The 12,566-nt window shown below is 58.9% G+C and overlaps 1 protein-coding gene and 1 long non-coding RNA gene across 2 annotated transcripts in view; one reads left to right on the top strand and one right to left on the bottom strand.

The window, feature by feature from the left end:
• Nucleotides 1-12,566, top strand: part of COL27A1 (collagen type XXVII alpha 1 chain) — a 136,202-nt gene that overhangs the window by 99,401 nt on the left and 24,235 nt on the right. Inside the window, exons 34-37 of the mRNA XM_075560363.1 lie at nt 155-208; nt 1,331-1,384; nt 2,260-2,313; nt 7,844-7,951. Coding sequence (XP_075416478.1) covers nt 155-208; nt 1,331-1,384; nt 2,260-2,313; nt 7,844-7,951 — 270 coding nt within the window. The remainder of the gene's footprint in view (nt 1-154; nt 209-1,330; nt 1,385-2,259; nt 2,314-7,843; nt 7,952-12,566) is intronic.
• LOC142459123 (uncharacterized) lies at nt 802-8,884 on the bottom strand. Its single transcript, XR_012786447.1, has 3 exons — nt 8,542-8,884; nt 6,721-6,942; nt 802-1,576 (listed from the first exon to the last, which is right to left on the bottom strand). It is a non-coding gene; the product is annotated as an uncharacterized LOC142459123 (long non-coding RNA).

Here is a 12,566-nt window from a genome sequence, read left to right on the forward strand (position 1 = left end):
CCCGGGCCCACTGTGGTGCCAGGGCCGAGCTGGAGGAGGCTGTGCTGTGTGGCCACGGGCTTGGCTCTTGCCCTGTCTGGGCCCCGCTCGCTGTCCCCTTCCCTAGCACGGGCCAGCCCTTGCTCTGGGAGGGCCTGATGGAGTTTCCTTTCAGGGGCCGCCAGGCACAGTGGGAGAGGCAGGCCTTCCCGGGGAAACCGGCATGAAGGTGAGCTGTGTGCGATGAGGGCAGAGAGAAATGTCGTGTTGAAGCCAGTCCCCCGCCGGCTGCCATGTCCTGTCTGCAGAAGAGGGCTCCCCTTTCTTGTGCCCGAGATAATGGGTTCTTTGTGCTTCTGCCCCTACCCCACCAACCTGTGGCCATAGCAGGGCCCCTCCTTGGCCTCCGCCCTGCTCCACTCTGGGGAGGGAAAGGGCACTTACTGCCCATTTTCCGTCGATGCCATCTACACTTTCTGCCTGGAGTGCTGGACAGTGCCTCTCGTGGCCTCCAGGGACCCAGGCACCCATTGACCCCCAGGCTCTGGGGGCAGCCCTCTCCAGGCTCCAGAGCTGATGGGTGAGGCTGGCTGGCCCCGGGCCACTGCCCAGGCAGGATCTGAGGAGCATGAAACAGGACACACACACATACACACACCACATACACCTCCCCCCACCCTCCTGAGCCTGTATCTCCTTGCCCTTTCAAAAGACAACTGGGCCTCTGTGACTCTCAGGCTTGGCTTAGTCCCAGAGCCCTCTGCTCAGGCAGCAATAGGAAAAAGCACACCTGTGTATAAAACAAACAGAGTGGGGCTGTTCTTGGTCAGGTGGGTGGCCCTGGGGGTTCTGAGCTCCCTCCCAACCTGTGTCCTGGAGCCTACAAGGACCACATCCTGAAACTCAATGGTTGGGGGCTTGGAGGGGACCTTTATTCTGGCCGATTGAGGGCCTCCTCACCTGGGTTTCCCTCCAAGTTCTTGAGGAGAGGGAAGAGGTTGCTCACTCGCATGCCTGTGCATTGTAAGGGTTCCCTCTAGCCTCTGGCTCCTCGATCCCCTTGGTGCCTCTGTTCCTTCATCTGGGAGGCAGGGCCAATAGGGCTGCCTTCTCCCGTGGGAGGGGCATGCGAGTGCCTGGAGCACAAGCACTTAGAATGCCGCTTGCTGCTTGGGATGTGCTCCCCAGCCCGGGGTGGAGATGGGGAGCGAGCCCTCGGAGCGGGGCTCCTGTTGGCCTCTTCGGGCCCTCGGGAAGAAGGCCTGTTCTGAGTCCTTCCCCAGGGATGGAGCAGTGAGGCCCAGGGGTGACTCTACCAAGCCCTGATGGACCCATCCTTGGTTTCTCCTAGGGTGACCTTGGACCCCTGGGCGTCCCTGGCGAGCAGGGCCTCATTGGGCAGCGGGTAAGTGGAAGCGAATTCATCCTCTCTGCAGAGTCGCTGGGCCGGCTTGGCTGGTGCTCGCATGACAGGGGAGGGCAGGGGGAGACTGTGCTTGACCTTCCTGACCCTCGGTGACCTCAGCAGCTCAGATGGACCAGGATCCTGCCCAGCCCTGTTGGTTGTGGGCCGGCATTTCCACAGCACCTTGATGTTCTGCAAAAAAATTGTAAAAGGGCGCTGTGGTCACGCCATTGGTGGTCCTCTGCGACTCCCCCTGTACGCGGGCCACGGCACTTGCTTCCCGGGTGCTGGGAAGGCCTGCGGTCACGAAGCTGGCTCCACTGGGCTTAGTCCAGGACCTCCAAGCTCACCTCACTTGACCTTTGTGCACACTCACTAAGGAGGACCCCTGACCCCTCAAGAATGACCCGTGGGCGCTGTCTTCCTCACACTAAAAGAAACCCACAAAGCTTGGTTTCCTCCGGGAAGCGCCGGGAGGTCTTTGCCCGCCTCCCTCTGCTCTACACCTGGCATCTAAGGTGCCTGCATAATCTTGGACCCCAGGGCACTGTGCGGGGTGTAGAGCAGGCACCGCTAGCCCCTCCCAGAAGGGAGAGCCTCGGGCAGAGGAGTTGATCTAGGACCCAGCCCCTGTCCCCTGAAGACAGAGCAGTCTGTGGCCAGGGGTCTGTTCCCATCCAGACAGCCAAGGGTGGGTCCCCCAATCCTCCCACCCACCCACCCATCCATTTACCACTATTTCTGCGCACCCCATGTGTGCCTGCAGATCAGCCCCCTGAGCTCGGGATCCTGTCCTAGAAAGATGACAGGAGGAGGTACAGCCTGGCTGTAGACCCCTTCTCAGTGATGTCTCTCTTCTTCACCCTTCTTTCTAGGGAGAGTCCGGCCTGGAGGGTGACAGTGGCCCCACAGGGCCTGACGGACTGAAGGTACGTATTCTTCTGGGGCAGGGTCTCCCTCCACTCTGCCACCGGTGCCCCCACCCAAGCGCCAGCTTTCTCCCTGGAGCCACCACATCCCCGTGAAGCTCCGACAAGAAACTTCTGGCTTCTCCCTCCCATCAGCTTTCCTGGCGACCCGCGTGGGCAGTACCAGGCCATCGATGCCCACTACTCTTCTTGCAGAGGGTGGTTCTGAGCCCAGCCAGGCCAGAAAGGTTAGGAATGTCCTTTTGGCCCCGAGGCTGATAAGCCACCGGCAATGGGGAGCGGGGGTAGCCCTGGCAGCGTAATGGTTACATCTCTGGCTGTGATCCACAAGGTCAGCAGTTCGAACCACCAGCTGCTCTATGGGGAAAAGACCTGACTTTCTACTCCCTTGAAGAGTCGCAGTCCTGTGCTGAGCTGTAGCATTGCTGTGAATCAGCACTGACTCGATGTCAGTGAGGGTGGCTTTTTGGTGTGCGGAGGGTGTCCACACATGTCCCCAGACGGTACAAAGCCCTGGATAGTCTTGCAACAAAACCAAACAACACAGGCACATTCCCTGACCTCCCATCGATGCCGATTCACAGCAACCCTGTAGGAGAGAATAGAACTTCCCTGAGGAGCCTCCAAGACAGTAAGTGTCTAGAGGAGTACACAGCCCTACCTTTCTCCCATGGAGCGACTGGTGGTTTCGAACTTCAGACCTTGCATATCATGGTGAGCATAGCCTCGCCTAAGGCGGTCAGTTCCGCACAGGAGGATCAGCCTCGACGAGCGGGACAGACTCAGGGAGCAACTTGCCCAAGGATGCACAGCTAGAAATTTTCACCCCCAAGACCCAAAGTGAGGCTTTCCGGCATTGACTCCACACCCCTTTCTAAGGGGGAGAGACGGAGCATGGAGGGAGGCGGAGATGTTGGAGTACCCGGCTAACAGTTCAAACCCAGGGGCTCCCTCAGCCCTGTCGCTCCCTGTGATGCTCTGAGAATGGAGACCAGCAGCTGCTCCCCCCCTCCTCCCCAGCCCTGGGCCTGGTCTACCCCCCAGACCTACCAGGGTTGCTTTCCCCAGAGCTGGCCTGTGAGTTGGTTCCTCAGCCCAGGGTCCCCAGGTTCACTTCCAGGGCCCCCTTCTCTCCCTCATCACCTGTCCGGGTGACATAAGATGAGCCCCACCCCCTCCCTGGAGCTCAATGCCTCCATCTAAACTAAGAGGAGAACTCCAATCACTTCATCTAGGGGTGGTGGGGCTCTTCCAGCATCACTGCCTGGTCTAGCCACCATTTGAGTCTCAGAACTCCCCTCTCCGGATCACTGCTGCTGCCCCCCAGGCCCCCTGTTAGAGGGGTGAGCTCCCAGTCCCCCAGCTGTGGCTTTTGTCCTCCCTGGCTGCCACCAGGTTGTCCTGGCAAGGCTGGCAGCGCCCCCTGTCGGTCATTTCCATCCACCTCCCCTGGGCCCAGCCCATCGGTACCACCTAGCCCTGGCAAGGGGGGCTCAGTGCACTTGGCAGCCCCCCACCCCCCCCACACACAGACACACACACACTCAGACACGGCTATGTTCTGCGGTGAGGCTGGTGATCGACACATTGCCCTGCTCACCTTTCCACCAGCCCTGTGTGCTCAGTCTCCACGCTGTTGAGTCCAGCATGACTCACAGCGGCCCTGTGCGTAAAACTGCCCCGGCAGCCCCCACCCCCTGGCCTGGCTGCACTGTTCGTGACCAGGGATTTTCCCCTGCACACTGGCTGATGGGTTTGCCTCTGGGACTTGACATATGGGCAACCAAGGCACCACGCATGGGGCGGTCTCCCCACACCTCTCCCCTTTGGGGTTTGTAGGCGGGGGGGTGAGGCAGGTGAGCTCCAGGCTTGAGTGCCTCCCACCACCTTTCTGGCCCCACCTTAGTCCTGGGACCAGAGCAGTCGCTCGGGGCCGTACAGTGTCTGCCGTGGCCCTCGAAGGACCACCAGGAGAGAATCTATCCTCAGGGTGTTTCCCAGGAGTCAGGATGCTCCCCTCCTCTGGGGGGTGCTGTGCTCAGCTAGCGCTTCCCGTGGGGGGCGCCATGCTTCTGAGTTTGCTGAGCAGCAGCTGATGGGAGGGGATGGTATGGACCCCCAACTGACACAGCTCCTCCGCATGCCCCCCCCCACCCCAAGCTAGAGAGTCCTCCTTGTTTACAAAGACAGGGCAACTCCCAGCTGGGCTGACTGAGTGAACCCAGCGCTCAGGCAGATTCTGCTGCAGGTCTTGAGGAGACCCTGCATGTCTCCACGCATGTCTCCCTCCTGGGCAAGACTGCTGGAGAAAGCCCTGTCTGGATCTTCTCACTCATGCACCTCAGCGTGGGGACCGCGCTTCTGCTAAGGGCCACTTGGATAGTTACACCCTCATTCGAGGACCCTGCAAAATCGTCACCTTGAAATATATCTGCTGTTTCATCGGACAGTTAATGAGCTTCCCCCCTAGCGTGATGTCTACGACTGCGCCTCTTTGGTGAGGCGTGTGAGGTGAGCTGGGATTGATGACTCCTGGGCCACCTGCGGCGCCCCCCACCAGGAACCCCGAAGTCCAGAGCAGTGGTCCTCAACCTTCCCAATGCCGTGACTGCTTCATACAGTTCCTCATGTCATGGTGACCCACAACCATACAATTCTTTTCATTGCTATTTCATAACTGTAATTTCGCTACTGCTATGAATTGGGTAACCCTTGCGAAAGGTCTTTCGACCCCCAAGGGATCGTGACCCACAGGTTGAGAACCGCTGATCTGGAGCATCATCCTGAAGGCCAAGCTACCTCGTCCACCCAAAGTGTGCTTTGAAAAGCAGCTACTCACCCGCATTCTTTATGGGAAGTATCTCTCTGAGTCTTCCCAGCCACCCTCTGATCCTTAGTTTGCAGATGTGTGCCCTGTCCACACAGCTGGTTTAACCAGTGACCCCGGGTGAGGCAGGGGTTGTCCCTGAGTTAATCCAGAACATGGGACCCATGTGTGCTCCTGGGGCTTCCTGGCCAGTGTCCTTCAGGAAGCAGATGGCCAGGCCTTTCCTCTGAGACCCCTTTCGGCTCATCCAGGAGCACTCAGCTGTTTCTACCCAGGAGCAGAGGAGAACTGGGAGCCTTGGGTTCTCACCCACACTCCACCACTGTGGCACTGGGAGTCTCCAACAGTCCCCATCTCAGGGCCACAGTCTACCCATCTGTGTGCATTGAGAGAGGTTTGAACAAGGCAGTTATAAGCCTTTTCTGAATATTGACAGATGGGATGCTGGGATTTTCTAAGACCCTGCCCCCTTACCCCGAGCCTGTTGTGTACATATAGACAACACCCACCCCATTGGGGTAGCATCCAGGCTGTGGGGTCTGGGCAGAGCGTGGGACAGCAGGCCAGGGCCCCTTCTGCATGCCAGCCTCACACGGGAGCAGGCCGTCTGCCCCAAGAGCGAGAAGAGCACTGATCAGGGCACCATCCTGGAGCCAGGGAAGCTGTCTAGATCATCTGGGCCGGGCTGAGCCTGGAATCTGAGCGTCTCATGGGAGGGGACCTCATAAACCAGACTACCCAGCCTGGTGCCCAGACCTGACTGCCCTGCCCCTGCCTCAGCTCAACTCCCTCCTCTCTGGACCAGTCCTCAGAAAAGGCTCCCTGACTCAGGTAGAGACCGAGCCAGCCCCTTCCCACTCCCTCCAGGCATCCTGAACCTGCGGCCCAGGGCACCCCCAGCACCCACAGGCCTGGCAACTGTGCCCTCGCCCCTATGCCTGGCAGCTGAAGCCCAGACTCTGGGTGAGCCTGGTTTATCAGGGCCCTCAGAAAGTCTGGAGCCTGGAGGAAAACAGACCCAGATGCAGGGATGCCTCTCCCACCCACCCCTTCCTTGCGCCCTGACTTCATGCCATCTCCCTGGGGCTGAGCTGACAGTGATGGCTGAGCCACATGTAGATTGGCCACAGGCCTGCCAACTCGGCATCCACTGCTAATGCTGAGCCCCATGGCACCTGCAGAGACACGGTGCCAAGGGAAACAGCGTGTGCCCCCACTGGCAGGCCAACCTATACCCAGCTGCCCAGTCCCCCTGGGAGAATGTGACAGTGACAGTGACAGTGATGAGACAAGACAAGCTTGGAGGTCTGCTTGGGCACACGGTTTCACAGAACCAAGGGACCTGTGCCCGCTTGGCTTACGCACCCCAGACCGAGGCATGCCTTCCAAGGAGATCGCCTCACGTGCCCCCAACGCCCTGCAGCCCCTCCCGGGCCTCGGCTGCATCCCTACCGGGCCCTGCCCCATCCCTGGGCTCCTGCTTGTCAGGAGCAAGTCCCCTTTTTTAGGCGAGGGTTGAAGTCACACACATGTGCACAGCCCGGGACACACCCTTTCAGCCACGCTTACGCACCACGTACCCTTTGACAGCACTGGGGACGTTCTCCAAGCCGGGCTGCCAACCTCGCTGGCTTTTCCCAAAGGCAAAGACAGGCCTTTGTTTAAAGATGATCTCGGGGCCATGGTTTCAGGCTTCCTTAACTCCAGAAAATCGGCTTCCATGGGGTTTGAAATTCTGCCAGGAACTCCTCCGGCTGCCACCCTCACCAGCGGTGGGAGGGAAATGCAGATCAAAGGGGGTGCTAGGAGGAACCAAGGAAAGAGTCTGTTATCTGTGAGCTGAGCAGTGCTCCTGACACGGGGAGCTTAGGCATGCATCCCTAGGGCCCCCTGTCACCTGCCACAAAGAGACCCTGGGCGGGGCAGCCTGACTTCTTTCCTCATCTGTACTGTGGGACAAAGGCTGCCTGCCTTGGGTTCCAGAAGGATTTAGTCACTGAGACCCAGAAGCCGTGCCCCTGTTGGACAGAGGCGGGCGGTCCTTCAGTCAGGGAGGGCAGGAACCGTGTGACACAGACGGCAGGGGAGAGCGGGGCTCCGGGGGGAGTGAGGCAGTAAATACAGAAGCAGACAAACAGCCCCCTACTGTGGGACATGGACTCCTGCCTTTAAAGCGTGGGGTGTTCCTGACCCCCTCCTTCATCTTGGAGCCCCAACCCAGAGCAGAGCGGCCCCCATTCTCTGTGGTCATGAGCCCTGTTGTCGTTGTCTTCGTTGTTAATAATTAGAGACCCATTTGTGTGGGCAAAGGTCAGAAAGCGAGACTCAACACAATGGGAAGAGTTAGTTCTGAATTGAAGGATCAGAGACAGGGTTGGCTTCTGGGAGTTTCTTCCATATTGAGACAATTCTGGACCAGTTGCGAAGTCTCTAAGTTGTAGAGGAAGGGCCCTTGCCCCACACCTGACCTCTCCTGAGAGCTGCCTGGGGCAGGTGTGGTCCGGAGCTTGTCTTCTCTCTGGGTCACTCTCCCACCCTGGCCGGGTGAGCCTGGGGAGAGCCCACCATGTTGGGGACTGTCTTCCCTGCTGGCCAGGCTGGATCAGCCCCCGCTCCCCTGGTATCTGACAGATCTGATTACTCATCAGTGTTCTCTCTCTCCCTCTCTCTCTCGTCCCCTCTCCTCATGTCCACGCCACCCAGGGGGACAGAGGCGACCCAGGTCCTGATGGCGAGCGTGGTGAGAAGGGCCAGGAGGGGCTGCAAGGCGAGGATGGGCCCCCCGGCCCCCCTGGCATCCCCGGCGTCCGGGTGAGTGTGCGTGGTGAGTGCCCTCGCTGGGCCTCCACCTTTGGAGTGAGTGCGGTCTCCGCAGCCAAGGGTGCTAGCTCAGGGAGCTCTTGCCATGGCCCCCCTCCACCAGGGAGTTCCCCGAGTACAGCCAGACCCCAGCTCTTCCCTGCCTAGCCTGCCATGGCTCCTGAGTGCCCTCAGAGAAAACTCAGGTCTCCCTAGCCTGGCTGGCACAGCCCTGCTGATCTCCTGCCTGCCAGCGCCACCTGTAGCCCCGCTGAATGTTTTCAGTTCCTGAAACAAATCCGGCTCCGACTTAGGGCCTTTGCAGGTGCTTTTACTTCGGTCTCAGGTGCTCTCTCTCCCTCCTCTTTCATCTGCTGAGCTCCTCGTTGGCCTTCAGCTCTCAACACAGCCAGGACTTGGCCCCAGCTCTCAGGCTGGCTCACGTGCCCTGGTGGCATCTGGCCTCTCACCCCCCCTGGTGTGTTGAGTGTGTTACTGCTATGAAGGCCAAGGTATGGCCAACCCACTACCTGTCACCCACAGGTGACCCCAAAACTCCACAAAACCCCAAGCTTACTGCCATCGAGTCAATGCCAACTCACAGTGGTCCTATCGCACAGGACAGATGAGACTGGAGCTCCTTAGGGGAGTAGAAAGCCCACCTCTCTCCCTCGGAGCGGCTGGTGGTGCTGAACAGCTGGCCTGGAGGACTGCAGCCCAAGGCATATGCCCTCTGCCGCAGGGCTCCGCGGAGAGGGTGAAGCCTGTGTCTTGATGGAAAATATAGCTTCTGCTCTTTACCCTACAAGAAACTCGACTGGCTCACCAGCACTCGGGAGCCTCTCCCAGGGACGGGTCCCCTGAGGTGCCCCGGCGAACCAGACGGCAGCCCTGCCTCTCCTAGAGAGACATGCAGTCTGGTAGGGAAGGACCGGAACTGCCCTGCTCCTGGTCCTCCCGAGAACATTCCGTCTTTGAAGCTCTGGGACGCTGAGTGCAAGTCTCCGAGGACTCGGAGGAACAGAAAGGGGAAGGAATTTGCCCAGACTCATGCGATAAGAAAGGGCAGAACCGGCATTTAACATTCCTCTGCTCTGCCTGGGACTCAAGGCTCAGAAGTAGCCCTGCACCTCAAGTCCAAAAGTTGGTCCCTGATTTCTGGCTCCATTCCATTCTCTCTCTGACCTTGGGTGAATGGCTGTCCCGCTCGGAGCTTTGGTTTTCTGGTGTCTAAAAGAGTCCATGACATGTTGGGTAGGAAAACGTTTTCTAAAAGGTACCAGGAATGCACCAGATTATCTATACAGGCAGCTGGTGGTGCAGTGGTGCAAGTGGTGCTGATGGTGGTGGTAAAGATGGAGGTGGTGATGATGGTGGTGGCAGAGGCGGTGGAGGTGGTGATGTTGGTGGTGGGGCTGATGGTGGAGGTGGTAATGGTGATGGTGACGATGGAGGTGGTGGAAGTGGTGGTGGAGGTGGAGATACTAGTGATGGAGGTGGTGACAGAGTTGCTGTGGTAGTAGTGTTAAAGGCATTTAACCTTCCCCTCCAATCTTCACATGCCGGCAGTGGAGATCGGTTCCGTGGGATCAGAGCGCATGCGTATGGGGAGCGTGGAGTGTGAGGGGCCAGGCTGTGAGTTTCTTTGGCATCAGGTTTGCAGATCAGCTGTTTCCCACTCTGGGTCCTGGAAATAGGAGCTTGCTTAAAAATAGAACTTTATGAGCCACCAGGGCCTTCCCAGCAATGGATCTAGATGGATAGGCGCCCAGCAATGGGCCTCACTCCTGCCCTCCGCGCTCACCCAGCTGGACGGCCTGGCCTTCCTCAGCCAGGTTTCCCACCCTGCGAGACGCCTCCGTGGGAGGGGGTCTGGACAGCAGGGCGCCTGTCCTGTGGCAGAACCCACCCCCGGCCCTGCACCCGGGGCTTCAACGGGGTCCCATTCTGCAGTCCAGGAGGAAGCAGTGCTCACAGTCAGCTCAGCCCACAGTCTCCCGATGGCATCATTGCCCAGTGGAGGTATGTGGTGGGGATGGGGGGGGCTGGGGGGTCGGGGTGAAGCTTGGGGCAGAAGCTGGCTAAACCACCCAGGGTTCACACCTCTATCACCCCCAGCCTCAGTCTCTCCACACCACCCTCCCTTCCTGCCAGCTCTGTGGAGGGACCAGAGGGAGATATGTACGTGTAGGGGCAGACGCAGGCCGTGTGTGTGTGTGTGTGTGTGTGTGTGTGTGTGTGTGTGTGTGTGTTAGAGCGCAGTCTTCGAGCAGCTCATGTCCTGGAGATTGTCCACCTGGCACTGCCCCATGAAGTCAGAGTACAGCAAAGCCAATGAAGTTCTGATTGGATGACAGACTGAGGGAGTAAATCTGTCTGGAAGGGCACACAGCGCACAACCTCGCTTACATGACCTAAGCAACTTTAGAGATGATTCATGCCTACCAGGGCCCGCAGGGAGCGGGAAGGGGAGATGTTTGCTGAGGGGGTGCCGAGCTGATGCTAATGGTGGTGGAACGATTAGGAGAACGGTGGCAGGAATGGTTGAAGAGTACCGTCAGTGACGTGGACCTGTGCAGGGGGCCGTTGTTTGGGGGGGGGGGGCATAGTTCTCGTCAAGTATCTCTGTGCCACAATAAAATACAAAGCCATTGGGTGGGGGTCACAGGTTCAATTTAGAACTTTCTGGCAGCCACATTTCTGACACACACAAAGGAAAAGACGGGCTTCGTTTTCATTGGCTTGCGGTGTGGATCAGCTAAGGATTTCCAAAAGTTTATCACTTCAGTATGTAATCAATATTTTAAAAGCCATCCGTGATATTTTGTTGTCGCTTTTAACTAAGGGTTTGAAATCCCGTCAGATGCTAACTTCCCTTTGACAAGGCTTGATCTGTACATGGGCTCTGAAAATGTTACCATTGAGATGGTGGAACCGTGTGCCCAAGTCGGTCCAACCGTACTTACGTGTTTCCCAGTGGCCTAAACAGCGTGTTCGTTTTTGAGCTCCATTTTTGGAGAGTCGAATGAGGAATGCAGTCCTTCTGCCGTCCTGGCCACATGTCACTCGCTCAGGAGCTGCATTTGGCAGGTGGCCCCGTGCTGCTGCCCTGGGTGCCAGGGAGTCGATCTGACCCGTGCGGCCCCACGCCGTCCCCACAGTGGGGTTTGAGCTCACTGTTGAGCCTCTATGTCCACCCCTCTGTTGGAGGGCCTTCCTCGCCCCCTCTGCCCCTCCACTCTACCAAACACGGTGCCCAAAACATGCCAGACCAAGTCTCACCATCCCTGCCTCTAAGGAGCTTCCTGTCCGTACCTCTTCCAACACAGACCGGTTTGTCCTTGTGCCCTCATGTGGTGACGGCCCCCACACAGTGGACCATAGAGGACTGGCCCGTAAGATGGTCCTATCCCAAGTGGAGACACTGAGGGGAAGGGGAGGGGCTTGTCTCGGCTTAGGGAGAGTCACTGGTCTGCTTGGCCTTTCCCTCAGCCCTCCTGCTGGTCCTTTGGGGGCAGAGTCCTGGCTTGAGCAAGCTCTCCCCTGCTGACTCCCAGCTGTCCCCCTCCCTAGTCATTCCGTCACTGGCCACCCCAGAGAACTTGGCTCGACAGTCTCAGGTCAGGTGTCAGCATTTCCAGACTGGACACAAGGCCATCTGGGTGGCCCGGGTGGTCCAATTCCTGTAGGGCCTCCCGCCACTTCCTCCATCTCCTCCTTCACAGTTGGTACTCCCCCCCCCCCACTCCACACCACCCCCAAGTGCTGCTGTACCTTTGGCTCCGAAGGGGCCCTGGTTAGTGCTGCAGCGGGCCCAGGACAAGTCATGCCGGTACTTTCTGTGACTAGAAGTGTTCTTCCCAGTGGCCTCTGAGGCTTGGGCCTTGAGGGGACCACCCTCTGGGGGCCTGGTCAGAAACACTGCCCACTCTCCCCCTTCTTCTGCACCCAAATCGAGTGCCAGTGGGGTCCTGGCCCCATACTTTCCTCGCCTCCCTCCCTTGCGTCTGTGGTCAGCATCTGGGCGCAGGACAGGCTGAGCAGGTTTGGCGATGGTCCTAGGGAAAGCCCATTACCATTGGGTCACCCCACTCACAGGGACCCTGCAGGACTGCCCACCGGGCCCCCAAGTTGCCAGCTTGGTTAGGTTGCTTTCTGTCTCCCTAAGCACAGTTGATGGGTTCACCCGGAGAACCTGGATAGAGAGGAGACTGGCCCCCACTGAGGAGTTCCTTCCACAGCTGTGCTCAAGAGGTGGGGGTGGGGGCAGTGTCCTAGCACCATGACCCTTGCAGAGGTCAGGGAGCTAGAGCCCCTCACCTGCCTGCCTCAGGCAGGACACTGAGCAGAGGTGGGAAGGCCCCAGCCTGTGAACGGATAGATCTCCGGTGCATTCACAGGCAGCAGGCACCCTGGTAGTGTGTCACTGCAGGAGACTCGAGCTTCCTCCTTCTGTGGAAGGGGGCTGGGCCACGGAGTTGTTGGGGGCGGGGTGGGCAGGGCTCAGCTCAGAGCTGTCCCCATTAGGATGCATCTCCCCCCAGCCCCTCCCAGTACCCACACCTCTGTCGCTGCGAGCCTGACCAGTGCTCACCCTGCCCTTGCTGCTTGAAGCACGTTGCTACAT

The sequence above is a fragment of the Tenrec ecaudatus genome, chromosome 10, assembly GCF_050624435.1.
Source record: "Tenrec ecaudatus isolate mTenEca1 chromosome 10, mTenEca1.hap1, whole genome shotgun sequence".
NCBI classification, from domain to species: domain Eukaryota; kingdom Metazoa; phylum Chordata; class Mammalia; order Afrosoricida; family Tenrecidae; genus Tenrec; species Tenrec ecaudatus.